The sequence below is a fragment of the Octopus bimaculoides genome, chromosome 26 (genome assembly GCF_046866305.1).
Source record: "Octopus bimaculoides isolate indiv1 chromosome 26, ASM4686630v1, whole genome shotgun sequence".
NCBI classification, from domain to species: domain Eukaryota; kingdom Metazoa; phylum Mollusca; class Cephalopoda; order Octopoda; family Octopodidae; genus Octopus; species Octopus bimaculoides.
Window position 1 is genome coordinate 19,677,612 of NC_142953.1, and position 23,775 is coordinate 19,701,386.

General features: G+C 35.3%; 2 protein-coding genes across 4 annotated transcripts in view; one reads left to right on the forward strand and one right to left on the reverse strand.

The window, feature by feature from the left end:
- Window positions 1–439: 439 nt before the first annotated feature.
- LOC106878198 (uncharacterized) overlaps window positions 440–23,775 on the forward strand; it is a 110,303-nt gene continuing 86,967 nt past the window's right edge. Inside the window, exon 1 of one of the 2 annotated variants that reach the window (XM_089342402.1) lies at window positions 440–1,129. The gene's annotated coding sequence lies outside the window, so the exon portion shown is untranslated. Of the gene's footprint in view, window positions 1,130–13,847; window positions 16,747–23,775 lie in introns of those variants that run through there. The other variant, XM_089342401.1, reaches the window with a different exon arrangement.
- The window catches only part of LOC106874665 (uncharacterized), a 65,944-nt gene continuing 45,801 nt past the window's right edge, over window positions 3,633–23,775 (reverse strand). For both annotated transcript variants that reach the window (XM_089342399.1, XM_089342400.1), the window contains 8 exons: window positions 22,725–22,824; window positions 22,061–22,293; window positions 18,042–18,135; window positions 13,593–13,819; window positions 12,503–12,602; window positions 11,380–11,427; window positions 9,835–9,886; window positions 3,633–4,562 (listed from right to left, as the gene is read on the reverse strand). In XM_089342399.1, coding sequence (XP_089198525.1) covers window positions 4,475–4,562; window positions 9,835–9,886; window positions 11,380–11,427; window positions 12,503–12,602; window positions 13,593–13,819; window positions 18,042–18,135; window positions 22,061–22,293; window positions 22,725–22,824 — 942 coding nt within the window. In that variant the 3' untranslated portion in view covers window positions 3,633–4,474. The remainder of the gene's footprint in view (window positions 4,563–9,834; window positions 9,887–11,379; window positions 11,428–12,502; window positions 12,603–13,592; window positions 13,820–18,041; window positions 18,136–22,060; window positions 22,294–22,724; window positions 22,825–23,775) is intronic.

A 23,775-nucleotide genomic window follows, 5' to 3' on the forward strand; every position in this document is an offset into this window, starting at 1 on the left:
GTATTAATGGAGCATGCAGTTGATATATCGTGGATATAAATAATGGCTGGAATTCTGCTTACGTGTGCACATGTTTATTTATTGTGATTTTTTTTCCATCTGTCTCCTTTGTTGCTACACTGTTTAATATGGGGGTGAGAATCTGGTGCTCTCGATTTGGATGTTGTTACATATTTACTGTGTCGTCAGATCACTTAGGAAAATTAGATGGAAATAAATTCGACCGTATATAGATTTACTCTCAAAGCAAAGTTCCAGTAAATCACAGACTTCGTTCTATTCAGAACATAAAAACGCTTCCCATTATTCTGCATCTGCTGCCTGTTGTTATTCTGATGGGTCTTCAGTTACTATTTCAGTAGATTGCTTGACCACAGTGGGAGAGACAATGCTTAGATGAAGTGTGTGTGTGAAGTGGTTGTATTGATAAGCAGCTGTCTTATGTCTACTGAAGAATTTCTTTTAGAATTTTTTCGCCTTTAACATTTTAAATCTTCAACAAATGACTTCAGGGGCAATGGTAATGTGAAATTGTATGAAGCCTCACTGTGTAAGGTGAGTTGGCATTATAAGCCAAAGTTTGGTATCAAAATATGGCAGCAGAGAAAGAGTAATATTTTGGCCCCCAAACCATTCTTTGTCTTTAGAAATGTTCTGTTCTAGTTGAGCCTCTCGGATTTCTTCCTGCTGACCTAATAAATTGCAGCTATGAATGCAAGTATAAAGTTACAAAACAACATTTTTAAAATATCAAGGAATGACTTGGGATAAAAGAACACTTGAAGTTGGTATTGCTGAAACTTTTTGCATCTGCACAATGTGGAAGGAGAACATTGGGCTGAAATTCTAATGTGTAAGTGAACGATATCTCCATTACTTTAAAACCGTTATTTCTGAAACGGTAATTGGCACCATATCGTAAATTGATCCCCAAAGTTGAAAAAGAAATCTACATCAAATCTCTCTGATGACACATGAATTAAGAAGTGATGATCATGGGATGTGAGTTTGGACATAGAAAATTGAAGATATTCAAGTTGTAAAGTCATTTCGAAATAAGGATTTCAGTTGGACAGTTGGTTTGTGATTGTATTTCCATGTCAACAGAACTGCTGACCGGTCAGTGTTGGTAAGGATCTCCCTAGCATCACTTTTATGGTTTATTTCCCAAAATGTTAATATCACTGTGACCCATTAGACATTTTTTTTTATTGTTGGTGTTTATTGTGGTGTAGTTCAAAATGTTTGACATTTGCTGGTGTTGAGATGTGTGATCTGAAAGTTGTTGGTGTGAATTAGGCTGTGTTTGTGGTGGTGGTGGCGGCGGTGGTGGTGGCGGTGGTGGCAACGGCGGCGGTGCAAATGATGTTGTTGATGGCACTAGTGTGGATGCATTTGTTGGAGGTATTTGAGGATTTGTTTTCGATGGTCTCTCCCCATTTGGTCACATCTCACAGTTTTTGAGTTGATATTGGTGTTACTTTGTTTCTTTTTCTTTTGTTTGATCTGCGAACCTTTTGCCAATTAGGGTCTTCCTGCTTCCTTTCTCTGCAGGACATGTCTGATTGCTCCAAGCAGAGAATGGGTAAATCTTGTGGAGCCTTTTGTGAGTCAGCTGTTGATAAAGTCGTTGTTGTTGTTTCTTGGGCTATTCTGATGTTGTTGTTTTTGTTGCTTTGTTATATTTGATGCTGTTGCTTCCATTGTTTTTACTTCTTGTTATAGCAGCTACTGTTGTCGGTGCTTCTGTTTTCTGCAGCTGTAGTAGTGTGATGGTTTTGCTGCTGTTGTTGTTGTGGTGGTGGTGTGGAGAAAGCTGTGGGGCTCAGTTCTCTCTCTGTGGGCAGAAAATCCTGAGGTGATTTGAGTTTCTGCACAGGTGATATCTTGGAGCTTTGTGCTATTTGATAGGCTCGTGTAGTCCAGGATAGCCTCGAAGTTTTGTTGTTCAGCCTGTATTAGTAGCTGCTTCCCCAATCCTAACCAGTTCTACTTCTACATTCTCTGTATTTGCAAAATCATGGTTTTCTCTTCTATGTCAAGGAAAATTGCAGCCACCAACCAGCTGATGTTTATTTCTGGTGGGAGTATTCTAACTTTGAATGCACGTCTGCCAAGGAAGATGGGAATAACCATAAGTGCGTCACTCGGTAGGACGACTGTTGAGTGATTTTTGGCCTTCTCCTCCTCTTGGACATACCTCATTTCGACAGTCCTCTATTTCTTTCCTATGGTTACATAAGCTTTGCTCTTCAAAACCGATCTTAAACATTTTTCAATTTGCTGTTCTGTTGCCTGCTCTACTCTCCTACATTTGGCTCCAATTCTTTTCTATAGAACTATCTGAAAATTAATTTCTTGATGGACAATTCTAGGAATATTTAGTGCCTCATTTCTCCAACATGCATTTATCACATTTGAATTCACTTTCGTTTATAAAAATGTCTTCTCTTACTTTTCTGGTCACTTCTACAAAATCGAACTCGTTTACAGTGGATTTGCATGGTTGGTTTTCCTTGTCTTCTTTCATTAATGATGTTGTTATTGTTGTTGTTGTTGGTGGTGGTGGTGGACTTGGTGCTGCCACTGGTGGTGGTGGTGGTTGTGTTCTGGCTTATGTTGTTGCATTTTGTTGTCATTGATTCCTTTTCCTCCTGCAATGGTGAAGGTGACAGTAAAAGCAAAGGAAAATTGCTGTCATAGACTTCACATAAGATGTTGTTGCTGTTGCTGTTGTTGTGGCTGGTTTTTCTACGAGAGAAGGTATTGTATTTATCATTTGGCTGTTCACTTTTCTGGATAACCGACTGTTTCTTTCAGTGGACATACAATTCTCATTCACCATCTTTTCTGTGCTTTTATCCGAAACAAGCACCAACATAGCCCTTAAGGACTACACATGGAGAAAAACTAACCAGTTCCCCAAGGTCCTGGTTAGCTTATCTAAGTAATGATAACAAATCTACAATGGGTAACAACGTGTGGCAGTATGAATAACAACAAACTTTTGGGAGCAATGGGCAACAAATGTTGATAGACAACTAAACATAATAATAAAAATAATAATAAAAATAATAAAAATAATAATAATAATAATAATAATAATAATAATAATAATAATAATAATAATAATAATAATAATAATAATAATAATAATAATAATAATAATAATAATAATAATAATAATAATAATAATAATAATAATAATAATAATAATAATAATAATAATAATAATAATAATAATAATTATTATTATTATTATTATTATTATTATTATTATTATTATTATTATTATTATTATTATTATTATTATTATTATTATTATTATTATTATTATTATTATTATTATTATTATTATTATTATTATTATTATTATTATTATTATTATTATTATTATTATTATTATTATTATTATTATTATTGTTATTATTGTTATTATTGTTATTGTTATTATTGTTATTATTGTTATTATTGTTATTATTGTTATTATTGTTATTATTATTATTATTATTATTATTATTATTATTATTATTATTATTATTATTATTATTATTATTATTATTATTATTATTATTATTATTATTATTATTATTATTATAAATTTTAGAAATAAATAAATACAAAGTGAGTAATCTTTTTTTCAAAACTCTTTTATTCTTACATTTCTTTATTAAGCTGAAAAATATAATGAGAAATTATTGAATATTTTATTTAAAAATTATTCATTATTTAATATATTCTTCAAATTTTCTTGGTGATGATCTCACCGACTGAAAGAAAATAAAATATAATTTCTGAAATTCAAACAAAAAGGAAAAAAGCAAGAACAATTTGCTAAATATAAAGGGAGAGGTGTGGCTGTGTGGTAAGAAGCTTGCTTCTCAAAATCTTGGTTCTGGGTTCAGTCCCGCCATGTGGCACCTCAATTTTGCCTTGGGCTGACCAAAGCCTTGTGAGTGGATTTAGCTGATGGAAACTGAAAGAAGCCCGTTGTGTGTGTGAATACATGTGTGTGTGTGTGTGTGTGTGTGTGTTTTTGTGTCTGTGTTTGTTCCACACCACATTTGGTTCATTTACGTCCCTGTAACTTAGCAGTTTAGCAAAAGAGACTGGTGAAATATGTACCAGGCCTCAGAAAAAAATCCTGGAGACAATTTCTTCAGCTGCAATTCTTCGTAGCAGTGCTCCAGCTTGGCCACAGTCCAATGACTGAAACAAGCAGAAGAGAAAGGGTTGAAATTTTATATGTGTCTATATTTGATAGACTGCGAGTAAAGTTGTTCAATAACAGGTTTATCAAGAGGTTGAGGGGTTGTCTTTTTTTTATCTATTGCATGACATAAGAAACACTGCCATCTTCTGCAGATGCTGTAATTAATGGTTTTGTATCTATGTCTTCATAACAATCTTCAGAGTTTTGCTTTTGGAAGAACAATTCTTGTCCAGATTTGTTGATGTCAGATGAATCAGTATTTTACATGGTGAAATACATATTATCTTCAGCAGTGACATGGCATACTGATATGGAACTCTTACTTGTGTTTCTTCTCAGGATCAGATATCTACGAAAGATAATACATGAGTATGTTTTTATGTAGGATTCAATATCAATTGAATACAAATCTTCACAACCTTACACAACTTAACCTGCAAGCTAAAGGTATTTAGAAAAATATAATTCAGAGGATAAAACTTAATGTTACGAACCTAAAATACTTAGAATTAATCTGAAGGACATTGAACTCAACTTTTAGGAGTTTTATCATGGCTACCAAATAAGTGTCACATCACACATAAATTCCTCTATTTACATAATATCAAAGTCTCTTTCTTTCTTTTGTTGTCCTGTCTATCAATATATATATATATATATATATATATATATATATATATATACATATATACGCACACACACACACACACACATATACACACACACACACACACATACATATATATATATATATATATATATATATATACATACATACATACACATATATTGGTATGCTGCTATATTTCATGTTGAGAACAATTTAGGTCTTAATAGACACAAGATGTGATCTATTTCTAGCACATTAATTGTCCACGTTAGTGGTCAACGTTATTTTTTTTAAATGTACCTAATCCCTTGAGATTGCAGATACTATTTCTGAATCTCTTTGATTCTTTAGATGTGCTGGCCTCCTGATAATTCATCGATATTAATTAATATATGATTAATTACCAGATTTTATAATAATATTTTACCCATTGCCCATTTTCTCATACTGAATATATACGACGCAGTAAATATTTTCTGCAGATATATTCCTGGAATTAGCGCACCAAAACGAAGACTTTTGAATTTTACCATTAAGCTGTAATTAGCAGAACCATATACACGCGCAACCATGGCGGTGGGCAACTCTGTATACGATTCTGATGATTGCGGTTACATTACAAATCAGGCTGAAGAGGAATAGTCAAATGGTAAGATTTGTTAAATCCGAAACCGGTTCCTGTTTAAGAATGCTTTTTTAGGTGATTTTAAATGTCTTGCCCGCTCACGTTTTGGTATGCTGCTATATTTCATGTTGAGAACAATTTAGGTCTTAATAGACACAAGATGTGATCTATTTCTAGCACAATAATTGTCCACGTTAGTGGTCAACGTTATTTTTGTTAAATGTACCTTAATCCCCTGAGATTGCAGATACTATTTCTGAATCTCTTTGATTCTTTAGATGTGCTGGCCTCCTGATAATTAATCGATATTAATTAATATATGATTAATTACCAGATTTTATAATAATATATATATATATATATATATATATTCGCCATTATAGATCGCTGACCACTACATTTATATTTTTTTTACTCCTTGTTTCTCTCCTTATTTCTTCCTGTATTCCTTTTAGTTGAAGAGTGTAGGCTCGAAACGTCAAAGACTTTCTCAATTCCCAAGTGTTAAACTAATACATCCATCTGTTGTTTACACCACCTGTCTTCGTCTGTTGTTTTTTTCATAAATTCTCCCATATATATATCATCATCATCATCATCGTTTAACGTCTGCTTGCCATGCTAGCATGGGTTGGACGATTTGACTGAGGACTGGTGAAACCGGATGGCAACACCAGGCTCCAGTCTGATTTGGCAGAGTTTCTACAGCTGGATGCCCTCCCTAACGCCAACCACTCAGAGAGTGTAGTGGGTGCTTTTACGTGTCACCCGCACGAAAACGGCCACGCTCGAAATGGTGTCTTTTATGTGCCACCCGCACAAGCCAGTCCAGGGGCACTGGCAACGATCTCGCTCGAAAATCCTACAGGATCCAGTCAGGCGGTACTGGCAATGGCCACGCTCAAAATGGTGCATCTCATGTGCCACCCGCACAAGAACCAGTCCAGGGGCACTGGCAACGATCTTACTTGGCTTGCCGGGTCTTCTCACGCACAGCACATTTCCAAAGGTCTCGGTCAGTAGTCATCGCCTCGGTGAGGCCCAATGTACGAAGGTCTTGCCTCACCACCTCAGCCCAGGTCTTCCTGGGCCTACCTCTTCCACGGGTTCCCTCAACTGTTAGGGTGTGGCACTTTTTCACGCAGCTATCCTCCTCCATTCTCACCACATGTCCATACCAGCGCAATCGTCTCTCTTGCACGCCACAACTGATGCTTCTAATGTTCAGCTTTTCTCTCAAGATACTTACACTCTGACGGGTATTCACATTGACATTACACATCCAACGGAGCATACTGGCTTCATTCCTTGCGAGCTTACGTATGTCCTCAGCAGTTACAGCCCATGTTTCACTGCCATGTAGCATGGTTGTTCGTACGCATGCGTCATACAGTCTGCCTTTTACTCTGAGTGAGAGTCCCTTTGTCGCCAGCAGGGGTAAGAGCTCTCTAAACTTTGCCCAGGCTATTCTTATTCTTGCAGCTACACTTTCAGCGCACCCACCCCCACTACTAACTTGGTCGCCCAGATAGCGGAAGCTATCGACTACCTCTAGTTTTTCACCCTGGAATGAGATAGAAGTTGTTTCCTGTTTGTTTGCAGTCTTTATTGCACCTGAACATCTGCTACAAACAAAAACTAACTTGCTAGTTAACCTGCCTTTGATGTTGCTGCACCTCTTATGTGTCCATAGCTTGCACCGGGTACATCTTATAGAGTTACTACCTACTCCTTTTCTACATACTGAGCAGGGCCATCTACCTGAAGGGGTTTGTGTTTTATCTACCTTCCTACTTATTAGGATTTTGGTTTTAGCTAGGTTGACTCTAAGGCCCTTCAATTCTAGACCTTGCTTCCACACCTGAAACTTCTCCTCTAGTTCTGATAGTGACTCCGCAATTAGGGCAAGGTCATCAGCATAGAGCAGCTCCCAGGGGCAACCTGTCTTGAACTCCTCTGTGATTGCCTGGAGGACTATGGTAAATAAGAGGGGGCTGAGGACGGAACCTTGGTGGACCCCTACCTCTACCCGGAATTCATTGCTGTACTCATTTCCAACCCTCACCTTACTGGCAGCATCTCTGTACATGGCTCGCACAGCTCTCACTAACCATTCTTCTATCCCAAGTTTCCTCATTCACCACCAGATAAGGGATCGGGGGACCCTGTCAAAGGCTTTCTCCATGTCAACGAAAGCCAGGTACAGAGGTTTATCCTTAGCTAGGTATTTCTCCTGCAACTGTCTCACTAGAAATAAGGCATCAGTAGTGCTTTTACCTGGCACGAACCCAAACTGCATCTCATCTAAATTGATTCGCTCCCTAATTAGTTGGGCTATGACCCTCTCTGTAACTTTCATAACCTGATCTAACAGCTTGATGCCTCTGTAATTATTTGTATCTAAAGCGTCACCTTTACCTTTGTAGCAGTTGACTATGATGCTGCTACACCAGTCATTGGGTATGACTCCTTCGTGTATCACCTGGTTCATAATACGGGTGACTAGGCTATAGCCAACACTGCCAGATATTTTGAGCATCTCTGCAGTGATTCTTGATGGGCCGGGGGCTTTCCCGGTCTTCATACTCTTAATTGCTTTATCTACCCTGGTACTATCAACTCGGATAGCTGGTCCCTCTATTGGGTCGACATATGGCAGGCTCTCTTTCTCCCATTCATTCTCTTTATTAAGCAATCTATCGTAGTGGCATCTCCAGAGCTCTTTCTTTGCATCCTCATTTAATGCAAGCGTACCATCATCCATGCGAACACATTTCTCTCCTACAGCATCACTATTCTCTCTCCTACACTGTCTTGCAACACGAAATACCTCGAGTCTTTGGTCCTCACGGCGCAGAACATTGGCAAATCTTTCCTTATCTACTTCCCCTCTGGCTAAATAAACCTGTGGCCTAGCCTCCCTTCTGGCACATTGATATATGTGTGTGTGTAAATATATAAAAACAAAAAGATAAAGAGAGCAAAGGTAAGGTTGGAGAAGTATTTTATGGATAGAGTCTTACAGCTGTTTCTGGGAAGATCCAGTACTTCCCTTCATCAGAGACAGAAAAAATAAAGTAATCTATTATTATATCCATAGGCGGATATTCTTAGTATGAAGTGGTAATGAGTGTGATGTGCTGAAAAAAGAGAGAACAGTACTTGAAGTGTAGTTTCATTCCAGTGGTAAATATCCGTGTAGAAATCCATGCAAAGTAATCCTTGTGTGGATAATCCGGAAATTTATGTTGGAGCGAAAGTTGATATAGCATAGATAGCAGAGGTACATATATTCCATATTGCAATGGATTTTTGCTTGTTTACTTGAAGAATGGCCAAGTCAAGTGAAAAGTGAGCGGTAATTAGGTCAAGTCATGAAGACAGAATGTGAAAGGGGATAGAGGAGAGATAGAGGCGGAGGATGGTAGCGATATATTTATGGTCAGTTGGTCTTAACAGGGTAGAGGGGATGAGTATATAGAGTGAAGGAGGAATAGGGGCATGAGGTTAAACGGTCTAGTGAGTAGGAAGGAATGCGTGTGTGTAGTATATAGGTGGTGGGGGTATGAGTGATAAACCAAGGACAGAGATAAAGGGAAGGGATGGGTGGGAAAGGTAGTTAGTAGTATCATATTTTAGGATGCTGCCAAGCCTATTTATAGACGGTGGAAAGGGATTGAAAGAAGTGACGTAGTCTGTATGCGTAGGTGGTGTTCTTGTGAATTTGAGAATAGAAGAACTAGATTTGGTGGTATATGTGTGGTGAGATGATCGATTTCTACACGGATATTTACCACTGGAATGAAACTACACTTCAAGTACTGTTCTCTCTTTTTTCAGCACATCACACTCATTACCACTTCATACTAAACATATCCGCCTATGGATATAATAATAGATTACTTTATTTTTTCTGTCTCCGATGAAGCGAAGTACTGGATCTTCCCAGAAACAGCTGTAAGACTCTATCCATAAAATACTTCTCCAACCATACCTTTGCTCTCTTTATCTTTTTGTTTTTATATATTTACATATACACACGCTAATACACGACTTATAATACCCAATCCTGTTCATACAACGACTGGGGCAAACTAGTCGGTATACAGCACTTACTCGGTATTACCTGTATCCTCCTGGGTTTGGTTAAATCCAATACCCTCCTCAACCTTATATATATATATATATATATATATATATATATATATATATATATATATATATATATATATGTAGATGCGTACGTATGCACACACTTTGGTAATGTCCTATATTCTATTTCTCACACAAACACATATACACTCACAGATATACACACGTATACACACCTATAACTACAAGAAGGAAATGAAATGAGAGTAAAGATTGACAATATACGAGTATTACCTGACAAGAAGGACTAACAGCAATAATATGATGACTGAAAGGAGGCCTATAACTAAAGAAGAAAAACATAAAAATAATCAAACAATATTTTATGTATATTTAAATGGCAGCTGATATAATTAATGTAATAATAATTAAGGAAAGAAAGTTACCATCATTGAAAATTACTAATGTAATGAAAAGGAAATTCATTAACTTTGATAATAGCTGTGAAAATCAAGGGAGACAATTCCTGGATGGAAATTGATTAAAATTGGAGACATGCTGTAGGAAGTGAATCTGATTGTTGGGAGGCATGGAGACAACTCTAGACATGTTTTGGTGTTATAAGACCTTTTCAGTAAAGTATAGTCTTATTTGTTGTTACCAGACATCACACTGTCTCCAATGATGACCTTCAACATGCTTGAACAACCAATCCCAACAATTTCAGGTTCATAGAAAGGGTTGTACTCTTCATCATTTCGATCGCTGAATACTAAACGTGGTTGACAAAGACCTCCATTCGGGTGATTTTCCTGAGCCACCCTCTCACCCTTCTATGCCAATCTATGTGACAATGTTACCCATTGACGGCTGAGTGGACTGGAGCAAGATGAAATAAAGCGTTTTGCTCAAGAACACAATGCACAGCAGCCAGTCTGGGAATTGAAACTACAATCTTGTGATTGTGAGTGCAACACCCTAACCCCTAGCCCATGCACCTTCACTCTCCCTACTGCATGAAGGTACCATTCAGTTTCTTGAAACAATTTCAGTTTTGAAGTTGTTGCTGTTGTTCTTGATACGGATTATCATTAATACAAATGATTTCTCTTTCCCTCCTGATTGTAAGTTGAACTCTTTACTTCCTGTACTATGACACAGTACAATAAGGAAATGTATGAACCCTGTTTATATTCATTTCGAGGGAAGTGAAGAAGTCTTTAATGTAAGGGCAGATAACTCTAATCCCTTCTTCAATCATTCATTTCTCTTCTGTCACAGAATCACAACATTGGTCTTTTGACTTGGAAAATCTTCAATATGATTTTCAGAGTTAATTAAATAAATATTTAGGTGTGGAGAAGTTATTATTTTAAGTTTGTTAGCCCCACTTAACTCTCTGTCTTTCATCCAGATATTGTTTCATTAGAATTGGAATTAAAAATCAGCAAAAATCTCTCTAATAATAACAATAATAATAAATACAAATAGAAATATGTATAAAACACCCATCAAGACCCCTCCCCCTATTGTAAAATCATGTTTGATAGGCATCAGCTGGTATCCATAAGGAACAATCCATGACAGGATGAGACACTCAGATTTTCACCCCTTGAAATTAAGTGCATATGCTTCCAATCATACTCAGAGAATAATTACAAAGCTTATATCAAATCAACTCACGAAACATTGGTTTTGCTGGCTGCCCCAGGACTAGAAGAAAAGACACTTGCCAAAGGTGTCAAGAAATGGGACTGAACTCAAAACCTTGTGATTGTAAAATGATAAAGTTTGCAAAGAATAATTATGAGATGATATATGAAGAAAAATAATAATTACCTATTTCCATGACGAGAATTGTTTCATTAGAATTGGAATTAATTTTCTCTAAAAAGTAAAGAAAATTAAAAATCAACAAAAATCTCTCAAATAATAACAATAATAAGAAGAAGAATAACAATAATAATAAATACAAATAAAAATATGTATAAAACACCCATCAAAACCCCTCCCCCCCCCTATTGTAAAATCATGTTTGAGAGGCATCAGCTGGTATCCATAAGGAACAAACCATAACGGAATGGGACTCAGATTTTCACCCCTTGACATTAAGTGTGTACCCTTCCAATCATACTCAGAGAATAATTACAAAGTTTCCATCAAATCAACTCACAAGGCATTGGTTTTGCTGGATGGCCCAGGACTAGAAGAAAAGACACTTGCCAAACGTGTCATGAAGTGGGATTGAACTTAAAACCCTTTGGTTGCAAAGTGGAAAAGTTTAGAAAGAATAATTATGAGATGTTATATGAAGAAAAATAATAATTATCTGTTTTATTGAGAACAATTGTTTTATTGGAGTTTATTTCCTCTGCAAATTAAAGGAAAGCTTATTATTAGAAATTAACAAAAATCTCTCTAAAACACGTGAACATTATTACTGATTTGAGAAGACGATTCCTCTTTCATGTGATGATTAACCTTTTTAATCATTAATTACATCAACTTGGAGGAATGATCGAATGAGGGAGAAAATTGTTGGATACCTGTGCCTATAGACTGTCTAGGAAGCCAAATGAGAAGCTATATTATATGAACACAGGATCCTGTCATTCAGCCATAGATTCCAAGAATCTGGTAAAGGGTGACAGCAGAAAATTTCCATCCTATGTTCACCCTCTGATATGTTGATGTTGTGCCGTCAGTGGTTTCAAGGAAAACATTAGTTACACAGCAGATCCTTCGTTCTATCATACAAATTTCCTGTTTAAAGTGAACTCAATTAAAACCTTCCATCAAAATTTCATGTTAATTTTTGTCCCAAACACTAGCTTGATAATGGCAAAGCTATTTTACTAAATTCTTCCTTATTTTCAAAACTAATTGCAACAAAGACAGAGTATTTCAACAGAAATAGGGTAAGAAAAGGGTTGAACGAGACAAGTTCAGACACACCACATACCTTTTGTTGTTCGAGAGAATCCTGTCACTGAGGAATTGTGAGTGTTGCTGTCTTCATTTCTTTTGAATTTATACTCTGAGTAATTGCGGATCAGACTTATCTGAAATGATAGATTTGAAACATCGTTAAGATAACTCAGCTGTTTGAGCTCTGGTTGTGAGTTGCCTCAGTTCCTGGTCAAGGGGTTCGTGTCGTTTGTCCTCAGCACTTTCTGTTTGTGTCAATGAGCTTTGGTGGAAGTGGAAGCGGGGAGAAACATTAAATTCCATTTTCCTTCAAACCTTATCGCAATTCAATCAATCAATCAATCAACAGATCAATCGATCAATAATATCTATATCTTACAAGTTTGATAAAGTGATTCTACTGCTTGCCTTTTCTCCAAACCAGATATATCCATTTTTGGTTTATTAATTAAGAGAGTGACTCAGCATTCTCCACTGACAATATGGATATGGAGTTAGTCCTGCAGATGAAGAGAATGGTCAGCAATTATACACTGCTCCCACTGCTTGTCACTGCAAAATGTAACACTACCACAAATATCATCATGATCAGCAACATCATCATCACCACTGCCATCACCATGGTGGTGGCAGTGGATTAACAAGGTTGAGAAAAAAGGAGACAGGGTTGAAAGGTGAAAGGGTGGGTTGTGTAGTGAGGATGGTGGTGGGGAAGGGTCAGGCCCAGGGCTATCCCTCATTATAAGTATGTTTCAGATGAGAACATGAAGTAAAGTTGACCCCAGGGAAAGTGTGAACCCAGTCATTTTGAAGTATGAAATTCACTTCCATAAAACATGTAGCCTGACTCCCTAACATCTCTACATGTTTTCTCTCTAACATTCAGGTTTCTCGGTCAAATGTAATGCTTATTGATTCACATTGGTTTGAAATAATCATGTTTTATTTCATAGCTTCAAGATTTCGATGATGTGATGGTTTATTGTTAGAACGAGATTGTAGGGTAGGTGTGAGAGGTCAGATATGGCTGGTTTGAACATAAAACAGGGAGAATATTAGGGCTGGATATGATATGGTCGTTTTAAATGCTAAAGGGTTAAAGTAGGTTAAGAAAATATATTTACTTCATTGATTCTCAGAGATTTATCATGAAAATGGAGATTTATATTTGTAATTTCTTCATCTTCATAAGTCTTTAGATTAAAATACTTGATATAGCTATCTCCATGTGTAGAGAAATAGTTCCATGTCAAATCTCTAGTGAAAGACGATAACGTGTCTTGGATTATTTCTACGGAGAAAATTCGTTCATGTTCTTCAGGAGAAATAATTTTCAACAGCCAATTCTTTCCTGAAATAAAAATATAGAAAATATGATTTTTACTTATCTATATATATAAAACTGAGAATGTGTGCATGTCTGTGTCTGTGTGTGCGCACGTCTGTCTGTATGTTTGTATGTGTGCATCACTAAAACTCCAGAATTGCACAATTAATTTCATTCAAGTTTTACACATGCATTACTTATATATATATATATATATATATATATATATGGAGAATCATGGGCCCAAAAAATTTTCAACTTCTTGCCTAATGTGAGTCCAGAACAATTTCTTAGACTGTTTCCGTATTGGATGTCAAAACTGAAACAATAACATCTCTATTGTAATGTGATATATAGATTTTGTGTGTATACATACATACATACATACATACATACATACATACATACATACATACAAGCATTCATACATACAAGCATATATACATACTTACACATATCCATACATAGATATATACATATATAGATATATATACATACATATATAGATAAATATATATACATATATACAAACATACATACACACATAGAAGCATATACATACACACACACATAAATAGATTAAAGTAAAAATTACAAAGCAAGAAGAAACCACTGGTAGCTTCCTCTGATTGGCAGCCTCAACATCACAGTTTTCAGTTGCCGTTCTAGCCAGTCTTTTAGTGGTGAACCAAAGTGAGCATTCATACTACATACATGCATTTGTGCATTATATCATCATCATCATCATCATTGTTTAATGTCCACTTTCCATGCTAGCATGGGTTGGACGATTTGACTGAGGACTGGTGAAACCAGATGGCAACACCAGGCTCCAATCTGATTTGGCAGAGTTTCTACAGCTGGATGCCCTTCCTAATGCCAACCACTCAGAGAGTGTAGTGGGTGCTTTTACGTGTCACCCGCACAAAGGCCAGTCAGGCGGTACTGGCAACAGCCACGCTCAAATGGTGTATTTTATGTGCCACCCGCACAAGAGCCAGTCCAGGGGCACTGGCAACGATCTCGCTCGAAAATCATACGAAGGCCAGTCAGGCGGTACTGGCAACGGCCATGCTCAAAACGGTGTATTTTATGTGCCACCCGCACAAGAACCAGAACAGGGGCACTGGCAACGATCTCGCTCGAAAATCCTTACACATGTCACGGGCACAAGTGCCAGAAAGGCGACGCTGGGCACAGGTGATATCCCGATTTCACTTTCGCTTGCCCCAATAAGTCTTCGCAAGCTGAGTTTCGTGTCCAATGAAGGAGACGACGTTGGCACGGGTGCCAGTCGTCGAATTTAGTTCAATTTCACTTGCCTCAACAAGTCTTTGCAAGCGGAGTTTAGTGTTCAATGGAGAAAAGGTACGCATAAGTGGGCTGGCTACACCCCTGGCAGAGGCCTTGGATTTAGGTCTCACTTGGCTTGCCGGGTCTTCTCACACACAGCACATTTCCAAAGGTCTGGGTCAGTAGTCATCGCCTCGGTGAGGCCCAATGTTCAAAGGTCTTGCCTCACCACCTCAGCCCAGGTCTTCCTGGGCCTACTTCTTCCACGGGTTCCCTCAACTGTTAGGGTGTGGCACTTTTTCATGCAGCTATCCTCATCCATTCTCACCACATGTCCATACCAGCGCAATCGCCTCTCTTGCACACCACAACTGATGCTTCTTATGTTCAGCTTTTCTCTCAAGATACTTACACTCTGTTGGGTATGCGCACTGACATTACACATCCAGCGGAGCATACTGGCTTCATTCCTTGTGAGCTTACGCATGTCCTAAGCAATCACAGCCCATGTTTCACTGCCATGTAGCATGGCTGTTCGAACACATGCGTCATACAGTCTGCCTTTTACTCTGAGTGAGAGTCCCTTTGTCGCCAGCAGAGGTAAGAGATCTCTGAACTTTGCCCAGGCTATTCTTATTCTAGCAGCTACACTTTCAGTGCACCCTCCCCACATCCAATTTTCCATATATATATATATATATATACATATATATATTTACATTATTTACATTCTTTACATTGTTTACGTTTGATGGATATTTGTCGTCATTTTGTTTGTTTTTAACACAACGTTTCGGTTGATATACCCTCCAGCCTTCGTCAGGTGTCTTGGAGAAATTTCCAACCTGGGATCTCATTCCTAAGGTATTTTTCGATGTTGTTGTTATTATTATTATTATTATTATTATTATTATTATTATTATTATTATTATTATTATTTTTATTATTATTATCATTATCATTCAGGTCACTGGCTGGAATCAAACTCGGAATCTTGGGGTTAGTAGGCCATGCTCTTAACCACTATGCCATATACCCATTGGTTCTTAACCCCAAAATTCTGTGTTCAATTCCAAGCAGTGACCTGAATAATAATAATAATAACCCAAGTTCCAAATTTCCCCAAAACATCTGATGAAGGCTGGAGGGTATATCAGCCAAAACATTGTGTTGACAACAAACAAGATGAGGACAAATATCCGTCAAACGTACATAATTCCTCATCTCTTAAATATAGAACTATATATATATTTATTAATTCATAATAGTATATAAGAAGAACAGAGAGATACACACTCTCCTGTACACACACATAACATTCCCACCAACACAAACATACACATATAAAACACACACAGACCCATATACACACGCCACAATAAACTCTGGGACCAATCAAAAACGGCTCACACACACAGACACAAACATGTATATATACACACACACACACATAGAGATGTGCCCAGAGACATTCTGACCTCTAAGACCAGTCCCCAAAACCACTGAACCATGACAGACTAGCCCAGAAACAAAAAAAAAATCCTCTTAATTCTACATTGCCCTTCCTTCCTCCCACCCCAACAAGCCTCCCACACTGTCTCTTAAAATAGCAAACATTCCCTCGCTACACACAAGAGAAAAACATGTTAAAAAGATGGGTCAGTTCCTCTCCAATTTTTTGCAAATTCTTAAATATATCTCCTGGGTATATATATATATAGTTACCAAACGCTTTTTGCTGAATACTCTCTTGTAAACCGTTTTAAACATATTCTTGTTATTATTATCAAAGAATGTATATATGTATTTTAATACTTATACTGTTTTTAACATTTCCTATTATTATCAAAGAATATATATATGTATTTTTATATATGTATTTTAATACTTAAACAGTTTTTAACATTTTCTTATTATTATCAGAGAATGTATATATGTATTTTAATACTTTTGTGACAACCAGCACTCAACACTACAAAGCTTTATATTTTACTTTTGACAATCTTTTTCTAAAAAAAAAGTGAAACCAGTTAAGTGAATAAACATCTTTAAAATTGCATTTTTAAACCTTCTTTCATATATATATATATATATATATATATATATATATTTATTTATTTATTTATTTAAGACTTGGCTCTTATTTCTAGCAGGTAGATGCTCATTAAGCATCATTACGATATTTCATAGCTCCTTAAAGCTATCATAACTGCGTTCCACCAATGCTACTACTGGTGATATCATCAAATTTTGAATTTATCCACAGATGATATGAACAGTAGTGACATCTAACTTCAAATCTCAGTGTTTGAATATTTCATTTAAATATATATATATATATATATATATATTTATATATATATATATATATATATATATATATATATATCTGTATATACATATATATCAATATGTATATATATGCTCACACGCACACACAGACAAACTTAGCTGGAAATGGCGTTCAATTAAATAAAGATATAAATAATATATATAATATTTACATATATATATGTATATATGCATATATGGGTACAGGATATCACCAAGTGTGTAAACAATATTTTTTCTCTTACTGTTTGTGTATTTAACTCGTTTTGTTTTCATACTACATATTGTTTACACAGTTGGTGACGTCTTGTACCCATATATGCATATATATATATATATATGTGTGTGTGTGTGTATATATATATATATAGGCACTATCATGCTATATAAGAAGTTCCCCAGCAAGACCGCAGCTTTTGGGCTGAAACTGGTTAAAGAGTTAACACAATGACTTTGAAATTTCATATCCGTTAGACACAAAATTTATTTAATATGTAACCTTTACATATCTCTTTCCTTGAATTTCAATTTAAAATATTATTAATCCTACATTTAATACTGACAATAGCTGTGACCACAAGAGGGAACACGTGTTTGATTTCGTTGTCAAATGAAATCTTACCTTTCAGAACTTTACAAGTATATTTCTCTGCATTTGTCCTATGTATGTTAACACAACCATATTCTTCTCCTGTGAGTATCTTTGTCATGATAATCTGAAAAATGATTTTTAAAAATGGCTTTTAAGTTAATTAGTTTTATGACATGTTTAAATTAATGCAAACATCTACGTTGATTGACGAGGGTGGTCAAGTGGCATTATGCCAAGACTACAGTATGATAGAAGGACAAGCATAGGTGTCTTGTTACGGACGGGGATACATGGCTACCACACATTATATTGGGGTGGTTGGGAGTGGTTGGAAGGGGCTAAAAGTGAGAGTGATGCTGTGCCAGGGCAAATTCTTAGCGGACATGAAGGGGAGAAAACACACTGTGGGTTATGTGAAGGAAGAAGGGAGTGGGGTTTTGTGTAAGAGGGGAGAATAACATGATGGTCAGAGAGGGGTCTTTCTCTCTCCCTCCCTCCATCTTTCTCTCTCTCTCTTTACATATATATATAATTTGAAACCTCTCTCTCTCTCTCTCTCTCTCTCTCTCTATATATATATATATATATATATATATATATATATATAATATTATTAGGGACAAAATCCAAAATTACAGGTAAAAAACTCAATTAAAATCAATTTATAAAAAATTAAAATTAAATTGAGCCTTATAGATAAAGTATATATAAAATATATATAGTTTTAGGGAAAATAACCAATTTTCAAGAACTCATCGATGAAAATCCACTATCACATATAGAAAAATTAATAATTAAAAGCACAATAAATGAGTATAATATAAAGTAAAGTAAATATCATAAGATAAATATAATAAAAAGATTACACGTGTTTCATAACCAATTTTCAAATAGAAAAGAAATTTAAATCGATTAAAATCAATTGAAATTATCGAAAATAAGTTCTATTCAAAAATATAGCTACTCGTCAGATCGTAAGTAGAACAATAATTAGATATATATCTCAACCAACAATAAGTACCAAATGAATTAATATGAAATACTTATTATATAAAGATAGAAAAATTATTTAAAAAATATCATAATATCAAAATAATAACCATTCAATAATCATCCCTTCATCCATAATAATAACATGTATATTATATACAAAAAACATCTTACCTAAATTATCATTGTTTTAAATTATCATTGTTTTAAATACAAGTTGAACGAAGTTTAAGTTTAAAATAATAATGAAGATAAAATTAGTACATATTTAACCGGTGTAATAGTTAAAGCTATACTATTTAAAGCTAAAGACGTTTATTTAATTATGATTAAAGATCAATTGAATAATAGAAAAATACAAGATTATTTATTTCTACAAACGTAATAATAAAAAATATGAATGAAAAAATTATGAATGGAAAAAATTATGAATGAAAAAATTAGGAAAGAAAAAATTATTAAGAATAAAAGGTTAAACTTTATATATATATACAAAGTTTTGATTTAAAAAAAACTTTAACGATATTATAAACTATAAAGATTAGTAATTAATCAAATAATATTAATCAAAAATAATCGAAAATATATCAACACTATTCCAATCGAAGTTCTAATATTATGTTGAAATGAAACTATAACTTCTAAATAATATAGTGTTAAATAAGTTATCTATTAAAATAATCTATAAAGAATCAAATGAATAGTATAAAAACAAGAATACATATTATTTTCAAATAGTAGAAAATCTTTAGCAAAGTGAAAACAGTACTTATCCAAATTTTTCCGTAATTCAAACTGAAAAACTAAGACGTTATCTAATAGCTATAGCGTTTTAAGCAAGAGTTCGCGCGAAAATACTACGTTAAAAAAGAACGTTAAAATAGAGAATAGAATACGAAAGCATGAATGAAATAATAATAATATATATATATATATATATACAAGAATAAGGGTAGGGAATCGTCAATTAATAATTAACAATTTTGCCAAGTAGTTCAGTATGAAAAAACCTTTATCGGTAAAACCATTTATCATCATAAATATACAGGGATTAGCATTGAGTTGCTTCTCCAACATACTGAAAATTTAGAAATAGCAGTCAAAGAACTACTGATTCTAAACTACAAATTTTTCTCTAAAACGGATGGCGATATTTATGGCACACATAGAACAAAAAACCGGAGGGAAAAGCGTAAACAAAACAAGTCTTTAGTTAATTGGATACGAATCGTTTCATGGTTAAGTGAATGAAAATTTCACTATTCCAATCTTCAGCCCAAATATTCTGATAAATTTGAAAGTGTCTCTAAAAAAATTCACGGTAATCTTTGGCCATGCGACACCAAAAATCACTTAACCATGAAACGATTCGTATCCAATTAACTAAAGACTTGTTTTGTTTACGCTTTTCCCTCCGTTTTTTTTGTTCTATGTGTGCCATAAATATCGCCATCCGTTTTAGAGAAAAATTTGTAGTTTAGAATCAATAGTTCTTTGACTGCTATTTCTAAATTTTCAGTATGTTGGAGAAGCAACTCAATGCTAATCCCTGTATATTTATGATTATATATATATATATATATAGGTTTCAAATTTTAGCACAAAAACAGCAAGTTTGGTGAAGGGGATAAGTTTATTACATCGACCCAAGTTCTTGACTGGTATTTTTTTTATTGACCCCCAATAGAATGAAATGCAAAGTTGACCTCAGTGGAATTTGATTTCAGAATGACAAGATGGACAAAATGTTGCAAAGCATTTTGTCTGCTATGCTAAGGATTTAGTCTGCTTGCATTACATATCTATTCTATATAGAAAGGTGTAGGTAGAAACTCTATACGATGTACCCAGTGTAAGCTATGGACACATAAGAGGTGCAGCAATATCAAAGGAAGGCTAACTAGGAAGATAGTTTTTGTATGTGGCAGATACTCAGGAGCAATAAACACTGGAAATGTGCAGAAAACAACCATTGCCACACTCCAGGGAGAAAAACTAGAAGTAGTTGATAGCTTCCATTACCTAGGTGACCAAGTTAGTAGGAGGGGAGGGTGCACTGAAAGTGTAGCTGCTAGAATAAGAATAGCGTGGGCAAAGTTCAGAGAGCTCTTACCTCTGCTGGTGACAAAGGGCCTCTCGTTCAGAGTAAAAGGCAGACTGTATGACGCATGTGTACAAATGATGCTGGAAATGTTCTTGCCCTTCTTGTTGAGAATCACTCATTAAATATATTTGAAGGACTTTTGGTGATTCATTTGACAGAGGCAGTAGAGAGCCAATCCAATGATAAATCTGGCCTTGGAGCTTGAAAGTTTGCAGGAATCCTGGCTCAGTTATATATATTGTGGCTCCAAATAATGTCACCTGTAGTGCAGCATTGTATTGTCTAATTTTGTTTTAAAAGTGGTTGGAATCTTGGTCGGTTGATGACAACAGCTTCTTCACTGGCTCTGGAGGTTGGGGGATTGCAGGGAGGAGGTTAGCCTTTCCACCACTGCAGCATAGTGTGGGTGTCTCCCCAGGTCACTTCCTTGCTTTACAATGTATGCACTCAGCTGTCACTGCACCAATGGAAACTCTAGTATCATCTGCATAATGAACTGCTGGACCATAATTGAAAGCTGCTTCATGGAAGTTGCTTCTCTGAACTGTTGCAAATGCTCTTTCATGTGCAGTGGAGATCCTATTCCTTGTCAGCTGTGCATACCGCTGTTCATCACTTTGCGATGCTGTAGCTTTTGCAGTGTGCAGTCTGTTCATTTCTTGGTGAGCTTCACTTCTTGCAGCTGTCTCTTTTTCTGCAGACAGAGACATTCTTTTGGCTGACATTGACATTGTAGACAAATTTGACACTTTTGGTGACATTGCATTTTGTTAAAGCATAACTATTTATATATATATATATATATATATATGTGTGTGTGTGTGTGTGTGTATGAGATTATTAAACATTGGTACAACTTGATGATAGAATCAAATATATATTATATGTACACATGCTTTTGTACTACAACAAAAACAAGAACAACAATGACAAAGAAAGAAAAAGTTGAAAATACCTTGGTTAAGTGAAAAGTTTTCCCAGTGCTGTTGAAGACTATTTTCACCTCACTGATGCTTTTATTTGGAATATTGATAAAAGAAGACACTGTTGGGCGGTAAGCTAACTTTCCGAATACTACAGTTTGTGAAGTGTTTTTTTCACTGCCAGTCACTCCGACAGATGCAGATATAATGAGTAAATGTCGTGCTAGTTTGGATTGAGAAGTTAGTTCTATTTTCCATGTGGAATCTAAAGAACAAAGAAGAAAATAATTGAAGGAAAAATAACAATAACAAACGTGGTGTAGTGGCTGTAATTCATTAAGAAAAATATGTCCAGCAATCGAAAGGTAAAAATGGTGAATTACTTGACATTTTGAGATTTGAGTTATTTCTCAACAGTAAGTGACTGATTTTGTTAACATTCACCTTTGATCTTTTATTTTGTTCAATCATTAGATTGTGGCCATGCTGGGGCACCACCTGGGGCATCCATAGCAGTAGATCACTTGCCACCTCTTCTATAGCTCTCCAGAGCTATAGAATGTGTGTGTGTGTGTGTGTGTGCGTGTGTGTATGTATGAGATTAAATGCTTCCAGCCAAAGAAAACATATCTCAATGGATTTTTTCCGATCCATCCTACACAGAAATGATATCAGAAATGTCTTTTATGAACTTACCATTTGTCAAGAAACATCCATGCAAGGAATGCACTATGACTAGATGATTAAGAAAAATACAAGAATATATTTCGGAAGTTTCCATATTCTTCATTTTTACCTAAAAGTAAAAAAAAAAAATGGAAAGAGAGATAATTTTTTCTCCAGGAAACACATGGGCTTTGAACAGGGGTCACTTTGTTCTGGATCCAGATGAGAAATACCTAACTTATTCTTCCACTCAGCAATTTTATCTCTACTTCAACTGAAATGTTCTTTCAAATATTGATAGCTTTATAAATAGTCATACAACACCATGTTTAGAGGAGCTCAGCTGTTCAAATACAAGATGCATTGCAGAACTTTTGAGACTTTTTCAGGAGAGACATTTCTTAATTTTAAAGAAGTACAAAACTCTAATCTCCTTCAAAGCAGGGTCCTTGGACTTCAATGCGCTTCTTGTAGTGTTCCAGCTAATTAATGAAGGCCCCATGGAAGTGTTTTAAAGAGTAGATGTCCAGGACCCTTGTCACAGCCTCCTTTATCTTCTCAATGTCTTCAAAATCACTGTCCCTGAAGTTCTCATTCAGCTTGGGGGACAAGCAAAAGTCAGAGAGAGCAAGGTCTGGACTTTAGGGAGGGTGAGGGACAGATTTGATGGCCATTTCTGTTAAGCAGTTGGTTACCAGGATGGTAAGAGAAATAAGAGAATTCAAATCTAAAGAAATGTAGAGTATGTAAATAATATTAGGGTAAAAATGAAAATATATAAAACTTATAAAAAAGATACCAATAAAATAAAATTTTAAAATTATTTGAACATACACATCAATTACAGGAGGATAACGATAAGACATATTAAGTGTTAAATGTAAGGTAAATGATTAAGAATTATTTAAAATATATAAAGAAGTGTATTTTAGATATAGATTTTTAAAAAGTTAAAATTGTAAAAAATATAAAGTATACAGTGAGATATATAAAAGTCATTAGAAACAGCCATAATGTTTTCATACCTGTACTTCTATAATCACTCATTTATAATCACTCATTTATAATCACTCATTTATAA